Source organism: Aspergillus neoniger (genome assembly GCF_003184625.1).
Source record: "Aspergillus neoniger CBS 115656 unplaced genomic scaffold BO87scaffold_19, whole genome shotgun sequence".
NCBI classification, from domain to species: Eukaryota; Fungi; Ascomycota; class Eurotiomycetes; order Eurotiales; family Aspergillaceae; genus Aspergillus; species Aspergillus neoniger.
Genome location: NW_020291147.1, coordinates 555,567 through 577,203, shown reverse-complemented (window position 1 = coordinate 577,203; position 21,637 = coordinate 555,567). Strand labels below are relative to the sequence as shown.

The following is a 21,637-nucleotide window of genomic DNA, read 5'->3' as shown; positions in this document are numbered from 1 at the left end:
CCTAGAATTGGCCTCCAGTAGGCTGGCTACCGCTGGGCTGACCACCACTAGGCTGGCTGCCACCAGACTGACCACCACCGGGAGTGGAAGAGTCGTCATCAACAGCAACACCACCGCTGGAGGTGTAGACGAAGCTGTAGTTAGGGTCATAGGTGGCAGACACATTGACAGCGACAGTCACCCACCCGAAGAGACCATCGTCCAAGCTGTCTCCAAGATAGACGTAGTTCAAGACAGGGTCAGAGTCGGAGTTTTCAGTCTCGTCGGAGAAGACGCGGTCCTCTGCGTTGGTGGTGAGCGTAACGGTGTTGGTGTTGTAAGGGTAAGTAGCCTCCACATCGTTGATGAGATCCTGATCCCAGAAAAGCTGACCAATATGCGCAACAGTGCCGCCAGTAATGGTGTTGTTGTCAAGCACAGTCACATCCAGGTGGGCAACCATGTGATGATGGGTGGTACGGCCGGAGTAGTGGCCCGGGAAGAGAGACTCGAAGGTGACAACACCGTCAGAGTCAGTCTTCTGGATACCACGGAGGAAGGTGGCGTTCAGGTTGGAAGTGTCATCGGTGTTTCCGTTGCCGTTGGCGACAAGGCCGGAGTAGACACCGGTGGCATTGCAGTTCCAGATATCCCAGTACAGGTCGGTGATTGGCTCGCAGGTCTCAACGTTGATGAACTGGCCTTCAATCACCACGGGGACACCTGACTGGTCTTCGCGGACGTCCGACCGAATGTACTCGCCAGGGACATAGTAGGGACCAGTCTCACCCTCTGGGTTCAGAATGCAGGTACTGGTATTGGCAAAGACCTCGCTGGCGGAGGAGTCGGGTGTGATATCAGAACCGGTCACCAGATGGGACTTGTTGAGAACCGAGTCAGTATCTCGCCCAGCAAGGCGCCTCCGGTGGAGGTCCACCAAGGCCCTACGGCGAGCCTCGGCACGAGCATTAAGACCACTGCGCTCGAACTTGGAAGCACAATTCTCCAAGCCACGACGCATGTTGGCTTTAAAATCCAGGAGGTCAGAGTTGGCGCGCTTCTCTTGGTGGCCGGGATGGGCAGTGGCAAGAACTGCACATCCTACCGCGGCCAACTTGACAACGCTCTGGACATGCATTTTGAGGGGGCTTAAAAGATGAAGTTCAAAAGATTTGGACAAGGAACAGGCGATATTTGCAGGGGGTGGAAGCTAGAGAGGCTTTGAAGAGACTGCTTTCTGCTGGATGTCTCCCTCAGATGCCTCCCGGATGAAGAGCCTTTATATGCTGCTCCCTCCATCATGAGCGTCAATATCAAAGTGCGCGTTGCCGATGTACTGTGCAGTCCATACCAATCTGGGCGCGGACGATTTTGCCATTGCGCGGAGTCTGTTCCCTTGCCGAAGCGATACCAACCTCCAAAGACAAGTAACTGTCGTCAGCAGTGGGTAGAATCAATGACGAGCGTGTACTAATCCCTGCTTGCTCTATCCAATGTTGCCGGCCAAAAATGAGCGAAAGCGTGCTCAAGTGATGAATCTACTTGCTAGGAAGGAAGATGACGAATCCCTCCCACCGGCCAAGACCATCGGCCGCGGGAACGCTGCGATGAAGCTCGCTCGCCAAGACCGCCTAATGATGTCCCTCAAGAGTCCAACACCCCAGACGCCGCGTGTAATTACTATCCAGAAGCCACTGATTGGCTTGGCTTTGAGGAAAACTGCGATGATCTGCACATCAGGGCTTAATGTTCATCCGGTATCAATCAGCACAAACGTGATTCGCGACAAATTGGTGGCTTTAGCTCGTGGTCCTGGCCCAGGCGTGCTGAGTACCTACGGAGCAATACCCGTAGGCTTGGCGAAGCCAAGGCCTGTTTACAGCCCTAGGTCCAGACTGGCTGTGAGTCGCGCTGTCTGGTAGGAATTTCGGGCCCCAAGGACCCCATGATCCCGCTGCAATTATCCCGCTGCCCACTCTCAGAGAAGTGTGCGTGTTTCAATTATATGGTGGCTTGTGGGGACCCCAGATGAGTCTTCCACAGAGACCGGAAGGATACTCTGAAATCGCTTGTTCTCGGATGGTCGGCTTCACTTCGCCGTAGGCAAAAAACTAAGAGGAGACATGTGCTGGCTGAATATGCCGAAGGGAAGATTGCAGTGCTGATCGCTCGCCTAGCCAAGAGCTGCACAATCAAGCTCCGCCTTGGAACAGTCGTAGACGTTATTGTAAGAGGTGGGATATGAAGTCTATGACCCATTCAGAGTGTGTATACAGGTCCCGTGCCACGGCTTCATCGCGCTTCTTTGGGGTGATGATCGACACCTGTATAACAAATACACGTCTCTGAGGTGGATGGCATCTGCCTCATTTGATCCCGACCATTGTGGATGCTCTCTAGTGATGGGAAATCTACAAGCTGCATACCCAAGAAAGCTGGACAAACAGACGGTGCGGAGAATGTCCCATTAGGGCAATTCTCAGAGCGGAGTCTAGACCTCCAACAGACCAACAGGAACAACAGAATGTGGAGAACATGCAGAGAAATCTCCGCGCATGAGCAAATGATGTTATTGAGCCTGATGTGTAGTCAAGTCTGGGGATTGAGTTGCGTGCACTCTGAGAGATCGAGGCATAGCAGTATCACAGCAAGGCATGCGCTTCCAGAGAGAATACATTGCCCCAACGGGCCTCTGGCATTGGTGGAATCATCAAAGCCACAGGATGCAGTGACGGCAACCGATCCACGTGAAAGCTGCAGTCCTTTGGCCTGGATTAATTTTATGTTCAACCCTCCCATACTAGAAGGGGCGCAGGCCCCAATTTTCAACTCATCCTCGAGGATAGAATGAGTGGTGCAGGAATGTACCATCGATAGGACCGGGAGCTATCATGCTCATCAGCAGATGTCTCCTTTTGATCCATGATGTTCGACACAAATGAGTGGCGTTTCAAACCGGGCTTATTCACACCAATAGAACTGGAAGCGACGGACGTGTTACACAGAAGCCGAGTGCCTTTGTCCCAGTCCAAGTCATCCATTCGCGCTGCTCGATGCACCGACCTCTTCTAAGCGCCGAAGGAGACAAGGCTGCATCAAGTCAGTTTGAAGGATTCCTGCGTCTTCGCGCTCATGCAGGAGACAGCAAATAGGCGCGGCGCATTTCCCATGGGCGGCTATTAGGCTTTCATGGCTGAAGGGCTCTCGTGAAGATATTTCACCTATTCGCGCTTTGTGTGAGACCATTATTATTTTTGGCAGCCGAAGAATGCTGCAGAAGTTAAGATGGGTTATTCATTGCTTGCATAAGTAGTTGATGTCTGCAGGTTTTCTCGTCAGGGTCTTTTCAATCTTGTTTGTACACTACCTTCCTTACCGTCTATAGCTTCAATTCGTTCCACTCCTTCTCCCATAGATACCCTTCCCTCTTTCAATTCAACCTCCTATTCAGCCTTCTGGCAAGGCTCCTCTTCTCTACACTTCTCTATTCCCCATCACTCACCCACCCCATAAAAAAACAAAAGAAAAAAGATACACCATGGACCGCAGCCTCTCCACCGAATCCACCATAACCACCACCATAACCTCAACCGCCTCCATCGAAGAAGAATCCAAATTCCTCACCCGCACCCAACACCTCCGACACACGCGCCTAGCCCTCGCCATCCTCACCTTCCTAACCACCATCCCAACAATCGCCTGCGAAGCCATCGCCCTCCACCACTACCGCCAAACCTCCCCATACGCACGAGTCTGGCTCAACCTCTGGCCTCTGAACTTAGATCTCAGACCCACCATCGCCCTACTCGCCTGCGGCTGCGTGATAGCATTCCAGAACTTGCTTTACATCGTTACAGCCGTTGTTCCCTCCGTGAGTTCCCATACACCAACATCCATATCCAAAGTGATACTGATATTGAAACAGCCCCGCCCCCACATCCGCCTCCTCAACCTCCTCGCCGCAGCAACCGCCCTATCGGGCTTCATCGCCGCGCTCGTGGGCCTCATATTCGTGATATACCAGCCCGGAGCGAAGCATCCGAGCGGGTTCAGTGAGATGGAGACGCTGCATTCGTGGACGTGTAAGTGGGGGGTTGTGAGGGATGGATATGATTCTGTGAGTAGTAGTGGGAATAGCACTATTAGTGCTAGAGCTAGCGGTAGTTATAATGTCACGGCGGGGGATGTTACAGCGCCGGTGCATTTCAAGCGCGATTGTGATGTCACAAGCGCTGGGTTTGTCTTGCTTTGTGTGTTGCTGGGGTTGGAGGTTGTTATGGGGGTGGTGGTTGGCGTAGGGGTTTGGGTTGAGAGGAAGGTTGGGGGGTTGAGGGGGAGGATTGGTGGGGGGTTGGAGGGTATTGCGGGTGGAATGGGGGCAGGAGGGATGAAGGGAGAGAGTAAGGTTTCTGTGGGGGGTGTGGAGAAGTATCCTGGGACTTGATTGAGGTGAGGTGATGGGGTGGGCTGGGTTGGGTTGGTTGGATTGGGTGTGATGTTGGTGTTGGTGGATGTGTTGTGGGAGTAATAGGTAAATTGATATAGTCATGATAGGGTATTCACTAGATTCCTGAATGTAATGTAAGGCTGGGGCGTTACAGCTTCGCTTCTCCCTTCCCTTTGCTACTGTCCTTCCTCACTCCCTCGTCGTCCTGCTCTGCGACTTCTAGCACGGGCATCTCTTTCGGCATCATGCGTCTTGGATTGCTTCCGGGGATGACCGAGTACTTGGAAAAGTCGGTCACCCCGCAGTAGTCACGTAGGAAGTCCTCATCAAGAGCTAGGAGTCCGTTTACGATGTGTGCTGGGGTGTTTAAGATCCCGAGAATCGCGTCAGAGAAGATTGTCTGCGTTTGTTAGTATCTATCACAAAGGAACGTGTATGATAATAGGAACCTACCGGCTTCCTCAAATCAGCCTTTCGCGAATCCCCATTATTCGCAGGGTTCATCTCCGTTGCTGCGCTTTCAACAGCCTAGTGATATAATCGTTAGCAAGCCACAGGTCAAAGCAGGGTAGTCAACATACCGCAGCAGGCCAAATACTGGTAATAGCCATATCCGACTTGCCCTCTCTCACCCAATCCATAGCCAAGCCACGAGTGAGCACACTCATCCCGACCTTGCCTGTGTATTGTCAGCACTACCCAGAACCCTATATCTCAACCCAAAGACTCACCCATAGCATAAGCCGTCTTTCCCCTGAAAAACCTCGAATAAATCGGCGGCGAGACCACCACAATTCTCCCCTTCCACCCGTTCTTCTCAATGACCGGCAACGCCGCCATGATTGTCGCATACAGACCCTCCGGATTAACCCGCTGCATCAGCTGGAACCTCTTGAGAGGCGTATTGGCAACAGACGACCACCATATCGCACCAGAATTGTAGACCAGAACATCCAGCCGACCACCGCTAATCCGTACAGTCTCGTTCACCAGGTTATCGACCTGGGTGGGGTCGCGCACATCGACTTGGATGGGGTGGGCGGTGCCACCAGCGAGGGTGATTTCGTGGGCGACGGTGTGGATGGTGGAGGCGGGGGAGTTAGGGTCTGGTGGGAAGGATGCTGTGGGATCTGGCGAGGTGGCGGATTTGGCGGCTATGATTACTTTATCAAGCCATTACTTGTTAGCGAGGATACATGTTAAGTATGGGCATGGAGAAACCTTGTCTGGCATACCGGTGTATCCGTTCTTCGCGAGGTCGATAGCAATCTGGCGGCCAATGCCTCGAGAGGCGCCCACGACTAGGGCGACGGGGTTGGGAGACCGAGTAGTCATGATGGCAGTCAATTGAATAAACCAAGCTTTGTGTATTAAAAATAGCTAGATATTATTCAAAGGCACCTCGAGACGCCGTGGGTTGATATAGAGGTCCAGGTTCGGTCATCCTCGGTAGATGGAATGATTAGTAGTCATTTGGCCGAGCGCGCGGCTCGGCCCGTTGACAGAGGGTTTAGTATGGAGATGAGGGGTTCATGGGACAGCTTTATGCCCTGCCGTTTATTGGAGGCATGGGTGATTCTGACACAACGTGTAAGTAAGTTTTGTTGTTGAATTGCTGGAAGGTGTTGTAGAAGGGCATCCACAGTTTCTCCTTATCGCAGCAACCTCGGCGTTATCACTGCATCTCCATCGCCGCATCCTGGCTCCGATTGGCTGTATTTATTACATAATCAACTATCGTATCCTTCACCGCCCTGGCAGAATCTCGCGTCTTTCGCAGCGTTTCACTTTTCCACTTCATCAACAGGCATATACATCACAGTTATCTATCAGAATGCCACCAGACATGGGTTCTCCCGCCGCCGAGCTTGATCTGGATGACGAGCAGTATGACTCCGCCGAAGACGAGGACTTCCAGCTCGACGCAGCCCAAGATGACGCCGACTCGGGCATGTCCGATTCCGACGAAGAGGAGGCTGTCGACGAGACAGCGCCCAAGCGACGAAAGAAGGATGCTAAGGATGCTGCTCAAGCAGCCGGTGATGACGACGAACTGGCGTCTGGGGATGAGGCGATGATTCAGAAGGCAAAGAATAAGAAGAGGAAGAAGGGAGATGAGGACGTGGATGTGGATCTTGATGATGATGAGGAAGGGGGAACAGGAGGTTTCGTGCGGACGCGCGCGATGAAGATGCGAATGTACGTGGTGTCTATTTATCTGACAGTCTACTAGATCTGGGATTATACTGACGCGATACTGCTACAGCGGAGAAGAGCGCAAACCGCTCGCGAAGATCGACGGCGCTACGGTTGATGTGGATGCATTATGGGCGAAGATGAACGCTCCAGACTCGGGAGTAGATGGTTCTTCGGCACAGGATGAGAGCAAAGATGCTACGCCTGCGGCTGGACAGAACGACGGAGAAGCGGCAGGAGGTGACGATGCGACTCCTTCGGCACAGGAACCCCAGACGAACTATACCGAAGAAATGGTGAAGATCAAGCGCATGTACAAGTTTGCCGGAGAGATGATTACGGAAGAGAAAATTGTGCCGAAGGATTCAGCGGAGGCTAGGCTATTCCTGGCGGGCGAGAAGGATGCGGAGACCGTCACTGCTGCAGATGTCGACCACGCCGCGAACGCCAAAGACGCCCTTAAACTGCGCAGACCTCTTCGACGACCCTCCCGCTTCGACCCGAATCCGACCGGCACGATCAAGAAGAGCTGGGAGAAACAGCCCGTTACGGAGGCGACGGCTGGACAGGAGAACGCCCGGGGACCGAAGATCAACACGGTCGAGAAATCGCGTCTGGACTGGGCCGCATACGTGGACCAGGCTGGAATCAAGGACGAGCTCAACGTGCACAGCAAAGCGAAGGAGGGTTTCCTGGGTCGCATGGATTTCTTGGACCGTGTGGGGGCCAAGATAGACGAGGAGAGAAGAAATGCTCGTCTGAAGGGGCTTTGAACTGCTTCAGTTTCAGTTTCCTCTTTTCTTTTGGCTTCTCGACTGCCTCTCGGCACTGGCCAACTCTTTGTCCGAATCCCTCCCATGCAGGTGCGGAGCAATGCCAGAATCTTCAGCACTGGATTCATTGTCCCCAGGCTTCAACTTTCTCGACTGGCCACGTTTCCCAGTCTGCAAGCCGGGCTGGCTACATGTCGCAATCCGCACCGAAGACCGATGCGTTGTATATTAGCTATCATCCATAACTGGAGGTAGTGCCAGACACGTGCTTCCGGCTCGATCCACCGGGCTCAACTCATCTCCGCACTATGCGGTTCGCTTACGCGGATGGATGCTGCTGGTTGGATGGCGTATATTGCCTATGCATCGCACTAGTATGGCTGGCGTAAGTGCCAGCTAAGTCGATGTTATGACTTATGACATGTGAATTTGGAGATGTACGATATTTTTAGGATGGTAATATTTCTTGATCCAATAGAATGATATTGGTTGCACACGCTGTATAGCTAGTTACATAGTACTTTAATTTATCCCTTCATGTAATAAAAGTAGTAAGGGAGAAAATGAAACAACCTAAAATAACATTCCTCCATTGGAGCCTCGAATAGTCATTTGAAGCTCCTCAAATCGATACTCTGCTAACATCCTTCGGAACTTGGTAGTTTCCTGCGTACCCAGCTGTACTCGAGGAGAATGTATGATCTTAACAATCCCCCATAACCCGAGTGTCTACGGTATCAGTAAGTGGGATTTTATCAGCGCCATGCAAGCATTCTGAAAACTCATCCCACTCCGCAGAAACCCCTACTTGTCCTTCTACCAGCCCCGGTTAGTACGGCACTGATGTACACTTCTTCTCCAGGGAAGTAAGTCCACACTATGCCCCTTTACCTTCTAGAGTAAGACCTGGTCTCGCAGACATTTCAGCATGAGTTGCAACAGTAGTGCATTTTTCACCTCGATCTGCTATGCCCCATGCTCATTCTCTTCTCATGGATGTGACCATGGCATCTGTAGCATGTCTTTACAACAGTCTGAAGCTCGATAGTCGTATCATCAGCACCGCTGATAACTACACCAGCATCCTTCTTGTCCACACAGCTTTCTGTATGGAACTTTCTCATAAGTCACTTTATCGCATATCAACTCTTGGCTTCGCTCAATGCTCGGATAAATGCTGCAGTTAGCTGCAGATGTGAAGTGTCTTAACGGCTCTGGGACCGTGTATAGCTGGTTGCAGTGGGTACAGCCATGAAGGAGGCAGGCATCTTCTGAGTGAGGAGATGCTGGAATATCATGTCGTGCATAGGTTCCTAGTCAAAGTCCCGGAAAGATTTCTGATAATATCTGTAGTAACGGAATCGAACTTTTAGGCTTAGAAGAAGCTGTTTCTTCTTGATTTGTAGATGCCTCTCTGCTGAAAGACGGATTTTGGAGACTAGTATGTATCAATCCAAGGCTAGATTGAATTGTGCAGATAACTGGCACACGTCTATTTTACTTTCCAGAATCATCATCTGCGTAGTTTGATTCAGCCTGCAAACACCAATCCGGGTTCATCCCATCAATCTTTTCCTCATGCCGTCGCAGAGGTATTGATGACTTAAGGATACCTTCGACCAGCCTGCAATGGACATGTAGTCCACGTAGGTTTAAGCCCGTCACAGCATTTCCATAGTATCTCAACAACGATCATATTTATAAGAGGAGTGATGGATTCCATCTTTCCGCAATGCGATAGAAAAAAGAATGCCTGCTGTACGATCCAAGTTCCTTTATCAGTTGGTTTTGTCCATGTCTTTCATAAGCCTCTCCAGGCCAATCCCTAGAAACTGTGCATTGGCATTAGCTACGAGAAAGAACACATAGGCCAGATCATCTCTCTGTCATTCTCTTCAGTAACTCTCACCAAGTTCGTCGCTGATAGGAAGGTTACCCTCCAACTTTCTCAGATCCATGGGGTGAAAGGAAAGAAGAGAAGTTTGATCCCGTGTTTGAACCTGCAGCGCTACTTTGCTCATTATAGCGATGATTGACCATTCGGAAACCGCATGGTCTCTGTATGTGGACATAACTGACGGTTAGCTTTCCCACCTGAGCATATTAAAGATAATGCCTAGTTGCCATATCGTGCTGAAAATGACGAAGTTCCAAAAGCTGTCGGGGGCGGCGGCAGCGCTTTGGTTCGGCAATGTTATCGCCAGCTCTCATTTGACAAGTACGGCCAGTCAGAACAAGCAAAGAAGAAGAGACGTACCAGATAGACAATCACAGCGATAACGGGAAACTGTGAGAGGATGGCCAGCTTCTCTGGTGCTTTGGTAAGTATCTTTCTCAGTCCCGAGACTGCTAATAAGCACCCCAAGATATTGCCAGTGTGTCGAACCTTCCAGCAATATATTAATATCATTAGCCCACTGGCTGTCTTCTAGAGGAGGGATGATTCATTCATCCCCATACATGGCGCAGTTATGGTGATATTCTCAAAACTGATATTGTTCTACTTTGCATGTCAGATAAGACCAGGGAATATAGCACAGACACAAACTACACGAGTCATACTCGCGGGTTCGGCTTTAAATACCGCTTTATTTCTGACTTCCAAGGTACTCTTCTTCAATAGCTGTATGCGCTTCTTCCGGAGCTCTCCTAGTAACTGGTAATCTGGCTCTTCAAGCGGGCTGTCGACGCCCTTCATGTGCTTCAACGGGGGTTTCAGGCATGGTTACCCGAACCACATTCGCGGTGCATTTGAGGAAGTTGGTTGCTTGGAAGAAGTCACAGAGCCTGCCCAAAGTTAAATCAGGAATATCTACCTAAGATTTATTAGAAGCCGTCTTAAACTGCTTCCCGAGCTCTCCAAAGTACTCATGGTTTAAGTATGCTGTGGCCGGGTTGATGGTCCACTCCAGTATCTCTGTGAGCTTCATAAATATTTAAATATTATAAGGAGAGAAGGGGCAGGGGATAGCAGAGAGAAACCAATATGCGGGTCGCCAGCATGCCTTCACCTTCAACTTGTCAAGAATATAGACAATGGAACTTCTGTCACCAAAGAAACACTCGTCACGGAATGTCCGCGCGATGGGGATACTATAAATAGTGATTTTGTGTAGCTGACCTTTCAGCCTAGTCTTGGACAAACTGTGCCGCAGATGGACCTCACAACTTTTGACCATCAGTAAGCTGGCGAGCATGATCAGCAGCTCCAGCTGCAGGTCACGCGTGATCATCTCTCACTCCTTCTTGTCAGCTAGGGTGATTTTGCCAGACTGCCAGGCAATACTTAGCTCAAGCCAGGTCTTTAGAAGAAGATGTTTAGGCAGGATAAAGGCTTCATGATGATTTCCATCCTTCCACTTGTCAAACTTCTTGTCAAACTTCTGAATATTCATACTCTTGAAGATAGACCTGTAACACATGACAAATTCTATTTCTTTAATCAGAGCATAAATGAGATCCACGAACTTTTCCCATTTACTTACCCAATTACCAATGAGTGCCTTGTTAACAAAGATATAGATCACGCCTGGCTGGAGTTTTGCAAGCATGTGGTTGGGAGCAGTGGGGCGACAAAACCGCCTCTTTGATGAGTGGTCGTCTCTTTATAGAGTAACCAGGTGGCTCCGTACAATTGGTACAGGTAGAGAGCTCGGTCTTTCTGGATTCCTGCAATGGGAATTTTGCACTGCGGGTTCAGAATTATCGCATTAAAACCCATTTTATGCTATCTGATGATTAGCCAGGGGCATATAGATAAACCAGGTAGTTGGCAGGTATACCTGCTCCGAGAGTTTGTTCCACCCCCATCATTCAGTGATACTTTTGTCTGGTGATTCTCCCTGGTTCGGCTGTAGAAGCCTTTAACGCTGTCTTGCCCTCCACATGCGGGGCGAACACAGGACACCCATTCGTGGTGTCTAACCGATCCAAGATGATCCGAGTATAAGTTTTCGCAGGCGTCCCATGTGTCAATGGGCGTGCTTCGCCTGCTCCTTGTCGATATAAAGTAATCTTCGACTCAGAATTTGGCAACACGGGGCCCTAGACAATCTGTATTTGGTTCCATGATAGAGCCAATGGGGTGTCAGGAGTACAATTAGTATGCTCTTTCTCGTGCCGGGGCAGGGGAACGTTTATCAAGAAGGACTCGATATCTTCAAGATATGTGAAGCTGACGACCTTTGCCAGTCTCGAGCGGTTTTTCTTCTTCGAGGCGAAGCAGCACATGTGGCGAGACGTATTTGTATGACATGCACTTGGTGGTATATGCTTGTTCAGAGATCCCAGAGGGCCATGATCTCTGTCTTGCAATCGTCAAGGCCTCGATATGTTGGGGCAGCATAAGTTTGTCATAGCAAGTGTCGCTGAATCGGGCAGAGTGTACGTCAAGGACATGCCTAGGTAGTATTTCCCTTGTCTAGTGACTGTTAGTAACAAGAACATCATATCCAGCCGCAGATTCCTTTTTCTTTTGTCCGCTGCGTATCCCGCCACGACAAGCGTTCTTAGAAGCCGGACCCAACACTTAACCTTGAAGAAAGCTGGTGAGGGTCTCGCGGCGAACCAGACCAAGGTTGTTCTATACATTCCTAGTTAGGATGAATCACCATTTTTGGAGGAAATCTGTCTTACACAACGCTTTTCTCGTCACTGTGCATTTTCCCACGAACTGGTCTGTATTGCTTTGACCAGCTATTAGTTTTTCAACAGTCATCTACCGCCTCAGCCATAAGTATTCAGTTACCAGGTGGGTAGATTGTTGATATTGAGGAACGGTGATGGCTTTTTGCCTTACAAAAAGGATAGATATATCCAGATGTTCAAGGGCCTGCGGTTTCCTAGAGGTTAAGGACATTAATCCGATACCTCCCGCGAGCTAGGATTAACAGTCCAAGAAGATTTTCCTTGGACATATCAAAAAAAAAAAAGTACAATTAAAATAAAAATAGAAATCAACCAGTAGGCATTCCATTGCACCATGCATATTTGTCACACAGGGCCACAGAATTGTATTGTCGGAAAAAAAAAAAAAGGGGATTGATTCCATGATCCAGCGAAGAACCCAATTGTCTGAACATCAGGATAGTAGATGAACCAGCAAAGAGCAGACGGCAGTTATCGCAAAACACGCTCTCTTCGAAAATAATCTCTACTTTCTCGGAATACTGAACATCCGTCCTATATCCCCCCATGAGCCGGGGTCCCAATCACAAAGCTTTATGTGGCACTATTCGGCTGAGATTGGTGCTTTGTACTATATGAGCTGGTTCGTATTGCTCCAACCAATAACCCCTTGAGCTCTGAAACAGCTACCACGAACCCCAGCCACTGATGAGTCTGCAGCTAGCTGTAATAAATTCAATGATGATGCTAAACTGGGGTCTTACGCAAGCCACCCCAACGGTCTTCAATGATGTTTTCCGTCGCAAGCCGGACCATATCGCTCCGAACAACCCATCAGTCCTGTATGTGACCGAGTGGGCAACGCAGGAGAGGCTGTTACGTATCTTGATATAGGGGAGATACGTTCTTGTAACTTAATGTCATCCCATTCAGTCTGAGGTTATGCATAGTACCATTTCCGATTTCTTCCTCATCGCAGCTACCTGTTCCTTCATACGTGCGATGAGTGCACATCGTTTGGTCAATGGCGGTAAAGCTCTCGGATCAGCTCATCACATCCCACTTGCCTTTGCCCTTTGCATTACTCGGTGCCGTTAGTCTCTCTTGAGGAGTGAGTGGTAAAGGCAGGTCATGCGGCCGATATAATGGTGGCAGAAGGCGTGGAATTGTGAGTCCTGCATATAGTTATCTGCGTAGGTAGATAGAGGATCTAGGTAGTAGTGGAAGGCGGCAGCTATCCGGACACTTGATATTGGCCGGATATACCTCTGTAGAAGTAATAGCTCCTTTCTTCATCATGTGAAATCACACTTCGATTTCAGTTTAGGGACATGTTTACCATATCGCGCAATCGATCGATATGGTAACCTTAGCTAGTAGGAGCAGAGCATTCTTCAGAGGATAGATGTTCCGGCAGATCCTTATTGATGATGCTTTGGACGGAGGATAGGATCGGAAGCTGGAGGGTTGTTCCCATATGTCTGAATTCAGCCCTTAGGAATTTGCTCTTGTAGCCTCGTGGTGAAGATGATCCGGGTTGATTTGGTCTACTGTCGAGAGATACTTCGGCGTGGCTAATTCATTAGGGATATTATGTGTCTTAGGGACGGAGAGCCACATTTTTTGGAATTGCTATGTTGGCTTTAGGGTATGTAGTATGTCATTGCCACTACATGCTTGGAATGCGATGTCCATGGGCAGTGACAATGACTATGCTGTAGATTATAGAGATTGATCGAAGCATCTTGAGTGGATATGCATCATATATATGAAGATTTGAGAGTCTGGATTTATTAAGAATATAAATGTTTGCTCATGTTATGATGTGATAAATTCAAATTAGTTTCTGGTCTAATCAAAGCAGATTTGATATGTTTTCTGCATTGTGGTAGAGGAGATGTAGGAAGATCAATCAAGAGGGAACTGGAGAGGCTTTATATAGCTGAATCATACAGGGAATTTACTAGGTGTACAGGGAATTGTGCAATTCCTTTGAAAACATTGAACTTGATAACTTCAAGTATACATGCAATGAATGATTGCGGCGGATGTTCTGCTAAGAATCATTCCCTCGCAGGCTACCTACTATGTGCAATAATCTCACAATTCACAACTTTTCATGATTCACACCTTACAGAATACTTCATCCTCTTCCGGTGAAGAAGCTAGATCGAGCGAGCAACTCAAACCTAGATCTTCTTGCTGGAGCTGTACTTGGGCGGGTACTTGATGCCAGAGTCCTTGCAGTTGGAGTCCTCGACTGGTACAATAAATCAGTTTGTGTCTTATATTCCAATTGAATATAACTTACGTCTCTCAGAAGCAACGTAGGTGCCGCCGATGGCGCTGCCCTTGACGTTGAAGTAGTAGTAGAGCTGGGACAGAGCACCGTCCTCGCACCCGACATACGGGGGGTAGCCATCGTGGATCGCGGCGAGAGCATCCTCAATGTCGCTCAGCTTGTAGGTGGCATCCTCGGAGGGAGTAATTCCAGCGTCGGAAAGAGCCTGCTGCTGTCAGTATATATATAAAACACAGGAAGTTGTTTGCATACGGTGTAGGAATCCAAGGTCTTGAAGAGGTCAACGACCTGCTGGAAAAAGTCACCAACTTCCTCCTGAGCGTAGTAGTCGGTGTAGCAGCTGGGCTCAATGGTGTTGATGCAAGTTCCTAGAAAGTCAATATGCCAGTTCCGAAAATCAAATTGATCAGACGTACCGTGCTTGTTCCATTCGTGCTCCCAGAAAGACTCGTCCTCATCAGCGCCTTCGTAGTCGGGCCAGTATTCCTTCATGTAGGACAGGAGCTCGGTGCGATTCTGCGCTTCGAGGATGGAAGTGATGTTGCTGTACTCGCGAGAGTCGTCGCAGTACTCCTGGTAGGTGCCATCGCAGTTATCGGGCCTAGAGAGTTTCTATTAGCGGTGATACAGAAATCCGAAGTGTCAGTCCTACCAAAGTCCGTGGATGGTCCAAGAGTCGCTCGGGCCATCGGAAGGGTCGTAGTCCCAGAATTGAGTCTGGAGAAGGGAGCCTCCAGGAGAGTTGAAGCAGCAAGAAGCTTCGTTGTCGGTCTGGCAGCTCAGAGGGCTGTCAGAAGAGCAAGTGTCAATGGTAGCCAGCGCACCAGAGCTGAGCTGCATTGCGCCCAGGGCGAGCATGCCAACAGAAGGAAGGAAAGACATTATGCGTAATAACCGATCGTTAACTTCGTGAGGGAGAACTCAATGGCTGAATGACAATCGGGAATGCCGGGTGCAATTGACCCAATTTATACCTTGGTAGCGTGTAACGCCAGTTACTTGCCCATACTCCGCGTCGGTTGTCCGACTAGCGACCAGGCCACCGCATGTGGGTAGCGGGGAAATCAGCCACCGAAAGTTGAAGATAGCACATGCCCTGATAAGGACGAGCTGATTTGCCGCAATCGATCAGAAAAGCAGCCTTAGGATAGCGGAGGACGCCGTGAGGACCCGCACCTCCGCTGACGATGAGCTGCCGAATTGGCCAATTGACCGGTGTAGCGGTGGTCTGCAGTCGGTCTGGAGGATGAGCCGTCGGGGCGCCATCGGAGGTTAGGCCGAAGAGTGGGTAGAGCGAGCAGACCAGCCAAATTAACCAAGAGCGAGGCAATCAGCTCTCAAGCTGCGTATCAGAAGTTGTTCTTGCTTTTGAGTTGAGAAGAACTTTGATTCGCTCTGGGCGGAGTGATCTGCAGGACCGGAGGATGGATTAATTTCAGGAACCGGGCAACCCGTCAGCAATGGGCGAATGGCATCGCCAGAGCTGGTGTTGGCTGATGTTGACGACCAGAATTAGAGGCAAGCCAACTCATGAAGAAATAATGGATGAAGGAGGAACAGGAAAGAATGTCCGACCTGTTCCTGCAGCAGCTATTATCCGACACAAGCCGGGTGTAAAGGAGGGGGGATAGTAGAGGTAGTGAAGTTTGTGGTTCGAGGTTCGTGTCACCAGCAATTTCGCAGATTTCCAGAGACGAGTACCAAGAGATAGCATCCCAGTCGGTTGTTCAAGCACTTGATTAGAGATATTATCATTGAAGGCGAAGGATGTCTTGGCTCATGCTATCTACTCCTTAGTTAGTCTAACGAGCACTAATGGCTTGACAGTTGACAAGATAACGCAAAATGCGTATTTATCACGAATGCAATTTCGTACGACTGTCAATGCATAGCATCAATCACTTCAGAATAAGCAGTTCTCAATCCAAACACTGAATGTTGAGATTAAACAACGATGGAAAACAAGCGAAGAAGAGAGATAACCGCTCATACCGACAAGCAAAGACAAACTTGTAGCCTGAGGTATCAACACCATACCCGATTAGGTCAACATCGCGCCCTTTTCCCAATCGGGATTGACATCCTTGAGTCAAGAAACTGAAGCAACTATATCAGCCTTCTTTCTCATAAAAAATCCAGCATAATTCGACGAGTACATATACACTCAAACCTATAAATATACTATACACTACGCACAATCCTATCATCCAGTCCAGCCAGCTCGCAGGAATAGGAACATCAAGAAGAACTACTAAACTTCATCCAACCCACCCCGCAAAATCCTTTCAAACCAACAACCCCCAAAGAACATCTCCAAACATCTACATCTACATCTACACCCAAGAAAAAAAGGATCAAAATGCCCCCAACCTACCAAATAATCCCCGCCACAACCACCCACCACCTCCTCGGCGCCCGTACCCTCTTCACAGCCTACGCCGCCTGGCTGAACATCGACCTAACATTCCAAAACTTCCAGGCCGAGCTATCCTCTCTCCCCGGGAAATACAGTCCCCAGGAAGGTGGTGACCTTCTCCTCGCATACAGCAGCAGCGCAGACCCCTCCTCCTCTCCGCTGGGCTGCGTGGCTCTTCGTCCGCTCCCAGTCAAGGACGATGAGCGACAGCAACTCTGCGAGGTCAAGCGGCTGTATGTTGCGCCTGAAGCGCGGAAGATGGGACTGGGGCGGGCGTTAGTGAGTGCAATTGTGACGAGTGCGAGGGAATTAGGGTATCGGGGGATGAGACTCGATACGTTGCGGAGTATGGAAGGGCCGATTCGCCTGTATCGGAGTCTGGGGTTTGTGGAGGTTGGGCCGTATTATGAGACGCCTTTGGTGGAGGAGACGGTGTTTTTGGGGTTGGATTTTGGGGAGGTGTAGATTCTTATTTTTTATTCTACTGTACAGGTGGGTTACTGGGGGAGGATGGGAGGGGATTGGTTTCTTTTGCACGTCTAATTTGAGCAAGTGGGAAAAAGAAGGTTGGTTGGGGTATAGACTTGATTAAGAGAAAAATTATTTGTGTATATATATTCATTTCTTCGAAACTAGACATAACTAAACAAACAATAGAAGCATGTCTCTTAAACTCAGACTGTTGAGCTTGATAATTTTTTGTTGCACTCAGCGCAGATCATGTCTGCATCATGCCAAAAGAAGGAAAGTCATCATAGTAGAAGAGACAATGCGAATCGAAGCAAAAAAGATAACCGGATAAAATTTCAAAGTTTTTGTCAGAAAGCTTGCCCATAACCAAGCTGTTAGCTATGCGCTTCCAAGAATTCCTCCTCGCATATCAAGGTCGGCGTATACTATATCCGCAGATCATCAGGTCCCAAGCCTGTTCAAGAAACATCATCTTCCAAGGCATTTTGGGTTGCCAGCCACCTCGATTTGTTGAGGAACGGCATCTGCATGAGGAGGGAAGAGAAACGGTGAAGATTTTTTGCTGGTGGGGAGTATTTATGTGGTGATATTATATAAGCAGGAATAGATGGGTCGTGAATTGGTTAGTAAGGTTATTTGTGCAGTCATAGTTGTGCGCTGCCTGCCTCGCCGCGTAGTGTGCCAGGCCAAACCAGTGGATTGAAGGACCAGAGTCAAGCGATCGCTCGAGTTACCTTCTTAACAATGATGAATAATGGAGTTGTTTTGGATTTACTGTCCCCTCAGCTGAGAGAATGCCCCACGCAAGTTGAACTATTGTGGCGGAGTATACTGTGTGCTCCAGGCCAAAAGGTCTGTGCCCGGCGTGTGCAACCAGAACCCGGCCCATGAGGATCCGAACATGGAATATTTTCCGCGGAAACAATCTCCTTATTGCCATGCTAAGGAGATAGATTCATGCAAGCACTGATCAATAGGAGCAATCCACATGTGCCATCACATACAGACAATAGTGTAACCGTTTCAGTGGGTGTCAAAAGTTTATTTGGGTCATTCTGGAAGAAGTTAGGGAATGGGACGATCCCGGGATCCCAGCGATGTGTGGCTGCGTACCGGGGTCGCACATACTATGAATGCCATTGTGTAAATTTAGACGTGTTGTGCTGGGCTGCTAGAAAGACGGGCATGCAGGCTTGAGAGAATTAACTAACTATTTTTGATTCAGAAGCCGGTGAGAGACTCAGACGATTGGCCTGTAGGTGTTGTACTTGTAGCACCTATGGACCTGATCACACAATACGTGGTGATTGTCGGAAGTATTATGCTTACCTGGGTTTACAGATTGAAAGCAAGATCTGTAGTTCGTAAGTGTCTGCCTGCATTGCATTAGTGGCATCGGAACTGCTGTCCGCTGTGCTGTTCCAACTTGTAATCTAAGGCTGGGTGGTCACTCGCGGCTCGAGTCCACTCTATTGAGTTGAGAGAGGTCAGGGTGGTATTTGATGGTAGTAGTTAGCATGCACTGCTACTTCGGATGGACTTGCCGGTCGTATTGTTCTGCGGGTGCCTGGACTCGGCACGTTGGGTAGAAGACATGGCGTTTTGAGGCTGAAGTTTCTAGTGAAATGGCATTCGTGGGGGATGTTTGTTTGATCTGCGGATTTTCGAGAGAAAAATGAGGCGCACTGCAAGATAAATGCATGGAATGGAAAGGAGAAGGTACAAGGTAACGCTGCCGTAGAGCATTCATGCCGAGATAAGGCTATAGATGCGTGCCTTTTTTTGGTACTTCGGGACAGCGATCTAGACTGTGAAGTGGTATACCGCAGAGTCTCCTTCTGCGGCGATTCTTCGAGGTCCACAGAGTCGAGAGACGTGTTCACATTCCAGATGCACTCTAGAAGGTCAGTGCGGAGGTAAAGCTTACCGCTGCTGGCGATCGTGCTCAACCAACGAGACAATCGGCAGTCGGGAAATGGAAGGCTGCAAAGACAGAACTCCTAGGCTTGGTCACCGTAGGTTGGCCAACGACGCTACATCTGTTGATTTGTTGGATCCTGTACCAGAATACATCGGCTAGCAGGAATGTAGTACAAGTGCTCAACTGGCCATGCCGGTAGTCCGAGAACGCGTGAGGCGGTCTACGTTCATGCTGCATATCACCAACAGTAAAAACGATTTCCTCTTCCTACTCGCGCGTAGAAACGAAGCCGACAGCTTCTCATAGCAAATGGGTCGGCCAGACGTCCAGATGCACGCTTGTGGGAACCATACACGTAGTTTAGTGTGCGTGTGAAGTATGAGTAACGCAGAGAATAGCTGAGCAAGCCAACCTCGTCTCGCGTTCTGTGCTACAAGTTCCCGCCTTAGCTTGTACTACCTCGGAGTCAAAGACTGTGAGACCCAGTCTGTCCAGGCCGGCTGAACACCAAATGTAAGATTAGTTGAGGTGGAGAAGCTGGAGCAGATCCACCAAGACAATGCAACCTACCTACCTTTGGAGACAGAAGTATCCTGTATGAAAGGAAGATGATTTGATCGAATGCCACTGCAATGTTAATCTTCGCCAACAGCTGACACTGCGACGATGAGTGCTTGGAGGTCATCTAGCCTGATAAGACGGTGGCCTGATCTGGTCCTAGCTCTGGAAACAGCGAAACAGAATTTCCAATGTGGACATACCTGCAAGATCGGCGAAGTAATGATGCTATCGTGTGACGGGGAATGGGCACTCATTTCCTCCGCATGTAAGTCAGTAGGAGAAGGGGAGATCTCGAGACATAACGGGGAAAGCCGTCGATGAGCGGTGAGCCTCATTGAGTTATCCGAGAAGGCTTCAACATCCTGATAACCAACGAAGTATCTACTCCATACCATAGTGGTGGACTAGTCAAGAATAGATGTTGATGATCGAGTCATTCCACGAGAAGGGAAGGGCGGAATGGCGAAGAGGCACAAGTCAAGCTAGAGTACTTCCAACTGACTCACGGGCTTCTTCCTCGTAACCATTCACGGGACCTGGCATGTGGGGAATTATTGTTCCTAAATCCTTAGGCTCAGGTGGCATCCCGGTTGCCGGAATTCCTAGTGGAGAGCAATCCATTCCCATTAATACTAGTACTATTTCCAGGACATGCGTACTAATGAGAAGTACGTGGTTAGTCGAAACTTAGTCGATGATTTACTTCATTGAGCAGCTGAGCTGCTGCTTCAGATTCATGTGGGCATGAGGGGGAAAGATCCATATAGGGTGTCAGTCGATAGATACTAGATCGATGGAGACCGCGAGGAAGCGTCAGCCGTGATCATCCATGGATAAGTTAGATACTACTTACTTACTACTAGTAGTAATTAACTTACTAGATACACACCATGGGGCCAGTTGACCGAGCGGTAGGATTGCCGCCAATCGGGATAATGCCAGACTCCTGGAATGTGGGACTGGGTGGGGGGCAGAAGATCGACGGGGGAAAAGAAGAGACGAAAAGCTAATGCATGTATGTACCTACTTTAGTCCCTAACCACAGCCCGTCTGTCTGACTTGAGATACATCCATCCGCTTCGTTCCCTACTAACTACTACTACTACCAACCAGAAGCGCTCTCTAGAGTCTCTTCCCCCTCCCTCCCCCTCCTCTTTCCCGCTACTACTCGTCCTGTCAGTCCGTGCGAGGGAAACACTAACTTCTAAAAACAGTAAAAGTAAAGTTGTTAGCTGAATTAGTTCATTCGTAATGGTAAATGAGTAATTGTTTCCTTCCCTTTCCCATGCCGCGGCCCCCCCAAACCCCATCCATGGGAGTGAGAGACGGCGCTCCCGGGAAGGAAGTGTGATACGTTCCAGCTCCATCGCACTGTTGGATCTCCAAAGCCACGCTAGGCCTCGTAGCACCATCTGGCTCCCCTCCCGTAAACCTGACCCATCAGATACCCGACAAAAATAGGTCGCTCTGGAAAAGACCAAACCCCCCAGAGAGCGGAACCCCATCAGACCCAACAGAAGACTAGTCTGCGGACTTCCTTGTTTCTTCTTTCTAGGCTTCCCAGTTTATTCCAGAATGGTTCAAGTCATGCAATTGTTTGGATTCATATTACTTGTTAGGTATCTCGTATAGTGTTCAGTAGTGGATGAGACCAATCAGATTGAAAAGAACGCAGTCAGGTCACTCCCATCGTGTACAACCCATTCCCTTCCATGCCGTTTTAGCCTATCCATCTCAACGCATTATTATCCAATGGTAGATTTTGTTTTTAGAAGAAGAAAAAGAAAAGAAAAAAAAAAAAAAAAAAAAAAAACACGAAGCGAAGGCGGATAATTGAAGGACAACAATAAGAAAGTGCCTCTCCAAAGCATAAGAGATTTTGGGGCCCAGATGGGTGGGGAAAAAAATAGAAGATCGTCAAGGAAAACACAAAGGAAAGGTATGC

General features: G+C 49.1%; 7 protein-coding genes across 7 annotated transcripts; 4 read left to right on the top strand and 3 right to left on the bottom strand.

Moving 5' to 3' along the window:
* Nucleotide 1: 1 nt before the first annotated feature.
* On the bottom strand, nucleotides 2-1,376 carry BO87DRAFT_360617 (intradiol ring-cleavage dioxygenase; the record flags this gene model as incomplete). Its single annotated transcript, XM_025621561.1, has 1 exon — nucleotides 2-1,376. Exon 1 carries the CDS (start codon nucleotides 1,115-1,117, stop codon nucleotides 2-4), a length of 1,116 nt encoding a protein of 371 aa, XP_025479085.1. The 5' UTR covers nucleotides 1,118-1,376.
* Nucleotides 1,377-1,472: 96 nt separating this feature from the next.
* Nucleotides 1,473-3,162, top strand: BO87DRAFT_397702 (uncharacterized protein; the record flags this gene model as incomplete). The annotated part of the gene is made up of 7 exons (XM_025625325.1): nucleotides 1,473-1,867; nucleotides 2,083-2,213; nucleotide 2,243; nucleotides 2,380-2,429; nucleotides 2,646-2,738; nucleotides 2,795-2,833; nucleotides 3,053-3,162. 7 exons carry the CDS (start codon nucleotides 1,473-1,475, stop codon nucleotides 3,160-3,162), a joined length of 819 nt encoding a protein of 272 aa, XP_025479084.1.
* A 209-nt stretch (nucleotides 3,163-3,371) lies between these two features.
* BO87DRAFT_437688 (uncharacterized protein) lies at nucleotides 3,372-4,423 on the top strand (the record flags this gene model as incomplete). The annotated part of the gene is made up of 2 exons (XM_025627863.1): nucleotides 3,372-3,850; nucleotides 3,905-4,423. Exons 1-2 carry the CDS (start codon nucleotides 3,518-3,520, stop codon nucleotides 4,421-4,423), a joined length of 852 nt encoding a protein of 283 aa, XP_025479083.1. The 5' UTR covers nucleotides 3,372-3,517.
* A 116-nt stretch (nucleotides 4,424-4,539) lies between these two features.
* Nucleotides 4,540-6,030, bottom strand: BO87DRAFT_459762 (short chain dehydrogenase family protein). Its single transcript, XM_025628977.1, has 5 exons — nucleotides 5,662-6,030; nucleotides 5,158-5,589; nucleotides 5,008-5,105; nucleotides 4,880-4,954; nucleotides 4,540-4,826 (listed from the first exon to the last, which is right to left on the bottom strand). Exons 1-5 carry the CDS (start codon nucleotides 5,759-5,761, stop codon nucleotides 4,575-4,577), a joined length of 957 nt encoding a protein of 318 aa, XP_025479082.1. The 5' UTR covers nucleotides 5,762-6,030; the 3' UTR covers nucleotides 4,540-4,574.
* Nucleotides 6,031-6,260: 230 nt separating this feature from the next.
* swc5 (putative Swr1p complex component (Swc5)) lies at nucleotides 6,261-7,395 on the top strand (the record flags this gene model as incomplete). The annotated part of the gene is made up of 2 exons (XM_025627382.1): nucleotides 6,261-6,625; nucleotides 6,693-7,395. The coding sequence occupies 2 exons, from the start codon at nucleotides 6,261-6,263 to the stop codon at nucleotides 7,393-7,395; spliced, it is 1,068 nt and encodes a 355-aa protein (XP_025479081.1).
* A 6,800-nt stretch (nucleotides 7,396-14,195) lies between these two features.
* Nucleotides 14,196-15,528, bottom strand: BO87DRAFT_73325 (T2 family ribonuclease). Its single transcript, XM_025629512.1, has 5 exons — nucleotides 14,976-15,528; nucleotides 14,740-14,924; nucleotides 14,576-14,691; nucleotides 14,333-14,528; nucleotides 14,196-14,281 (listed from the first exon to the last, which is right to left on the bottom strand). Exons 1-5 carry the CDS (start codon nucleotides 15,203-15,205, stop codon nucleotides 14,211-14,213), a joined length of 798 nt encoding a protein of 265 aa, XP_025479080.1. The 5' UTR covers nucleotides 15,206-15,528; the 3' UTR covers nucleotides 14,196-14,210.
* Nucleotides 15,529-16,451: 923 nt separating this feature from the next.
* On the top strand, nucleotides 16,452-17,206 carry BO87DRAFT_377308 (GNAT family N-acetyltransferase; the record flags this gene model as incomplete). Its single annotated transcript, XM_025623514.1, has 1 exon — nucleotides 16,452-17,206. The coding sequence occupies exon 1, from the start codon at nucleotides 16,683-16,685 to the stop codon at nucleotides 17,202-17,204; it is 522 nt and encodes a 173-aa protein (XP_025479079.1). The 5' UTR covers nucleotides 16,452-16,682.
* Nucleotides 17,207-21,637: the final 4,431 nt, after the last annotated feature.

Bases quoted from the DNA above. Each gene is read 5' to 3' on its own strand.
- BO87DRAFT_73325 (XM_025629512.1), bottom strand. From the start codon at position 15,205: ATGTCTTTCCTTCCTTCTGTTGGCATGCTCGCCCTGGGCGCAATGCAG. The intron at 14,925-14,975 runs GTAGGACTGACA...GAAACTCTCTAG, and splicing joins TGGACCATCCACGGACTTTG to GCCCGATAACTGCGATGGCA. The intron at 14,692-14,739 runs GTACGTCTGATC...TTGACTTTCTAG, and splicing joins GCACGAATGGAACAAGCACG to GAACTTGCATCAACACCATT.
- BO87DRAFT_459762 (XM_025628977.1), bottom strand. From the start codon at position 5,761: ATGACTACTCGGTCTCCCAACCCCGTCGCCCTAGTCGTGGGCGCCTCT. The intron at 5,590-5,661 runs GTATGCCAGACA...GGCTTGATAAAG, and splicing joins CGCGAAGAACGGATACACCG to TAATCATAGCCGCCAAATCC. The intron at 5,106-5,157 runs GTGAGTCTTTGG...GACAATACACAG, and splicing joins AAAGACGGCTTATGCTATGG to GCAAGGTCGGGATGAGTGTG.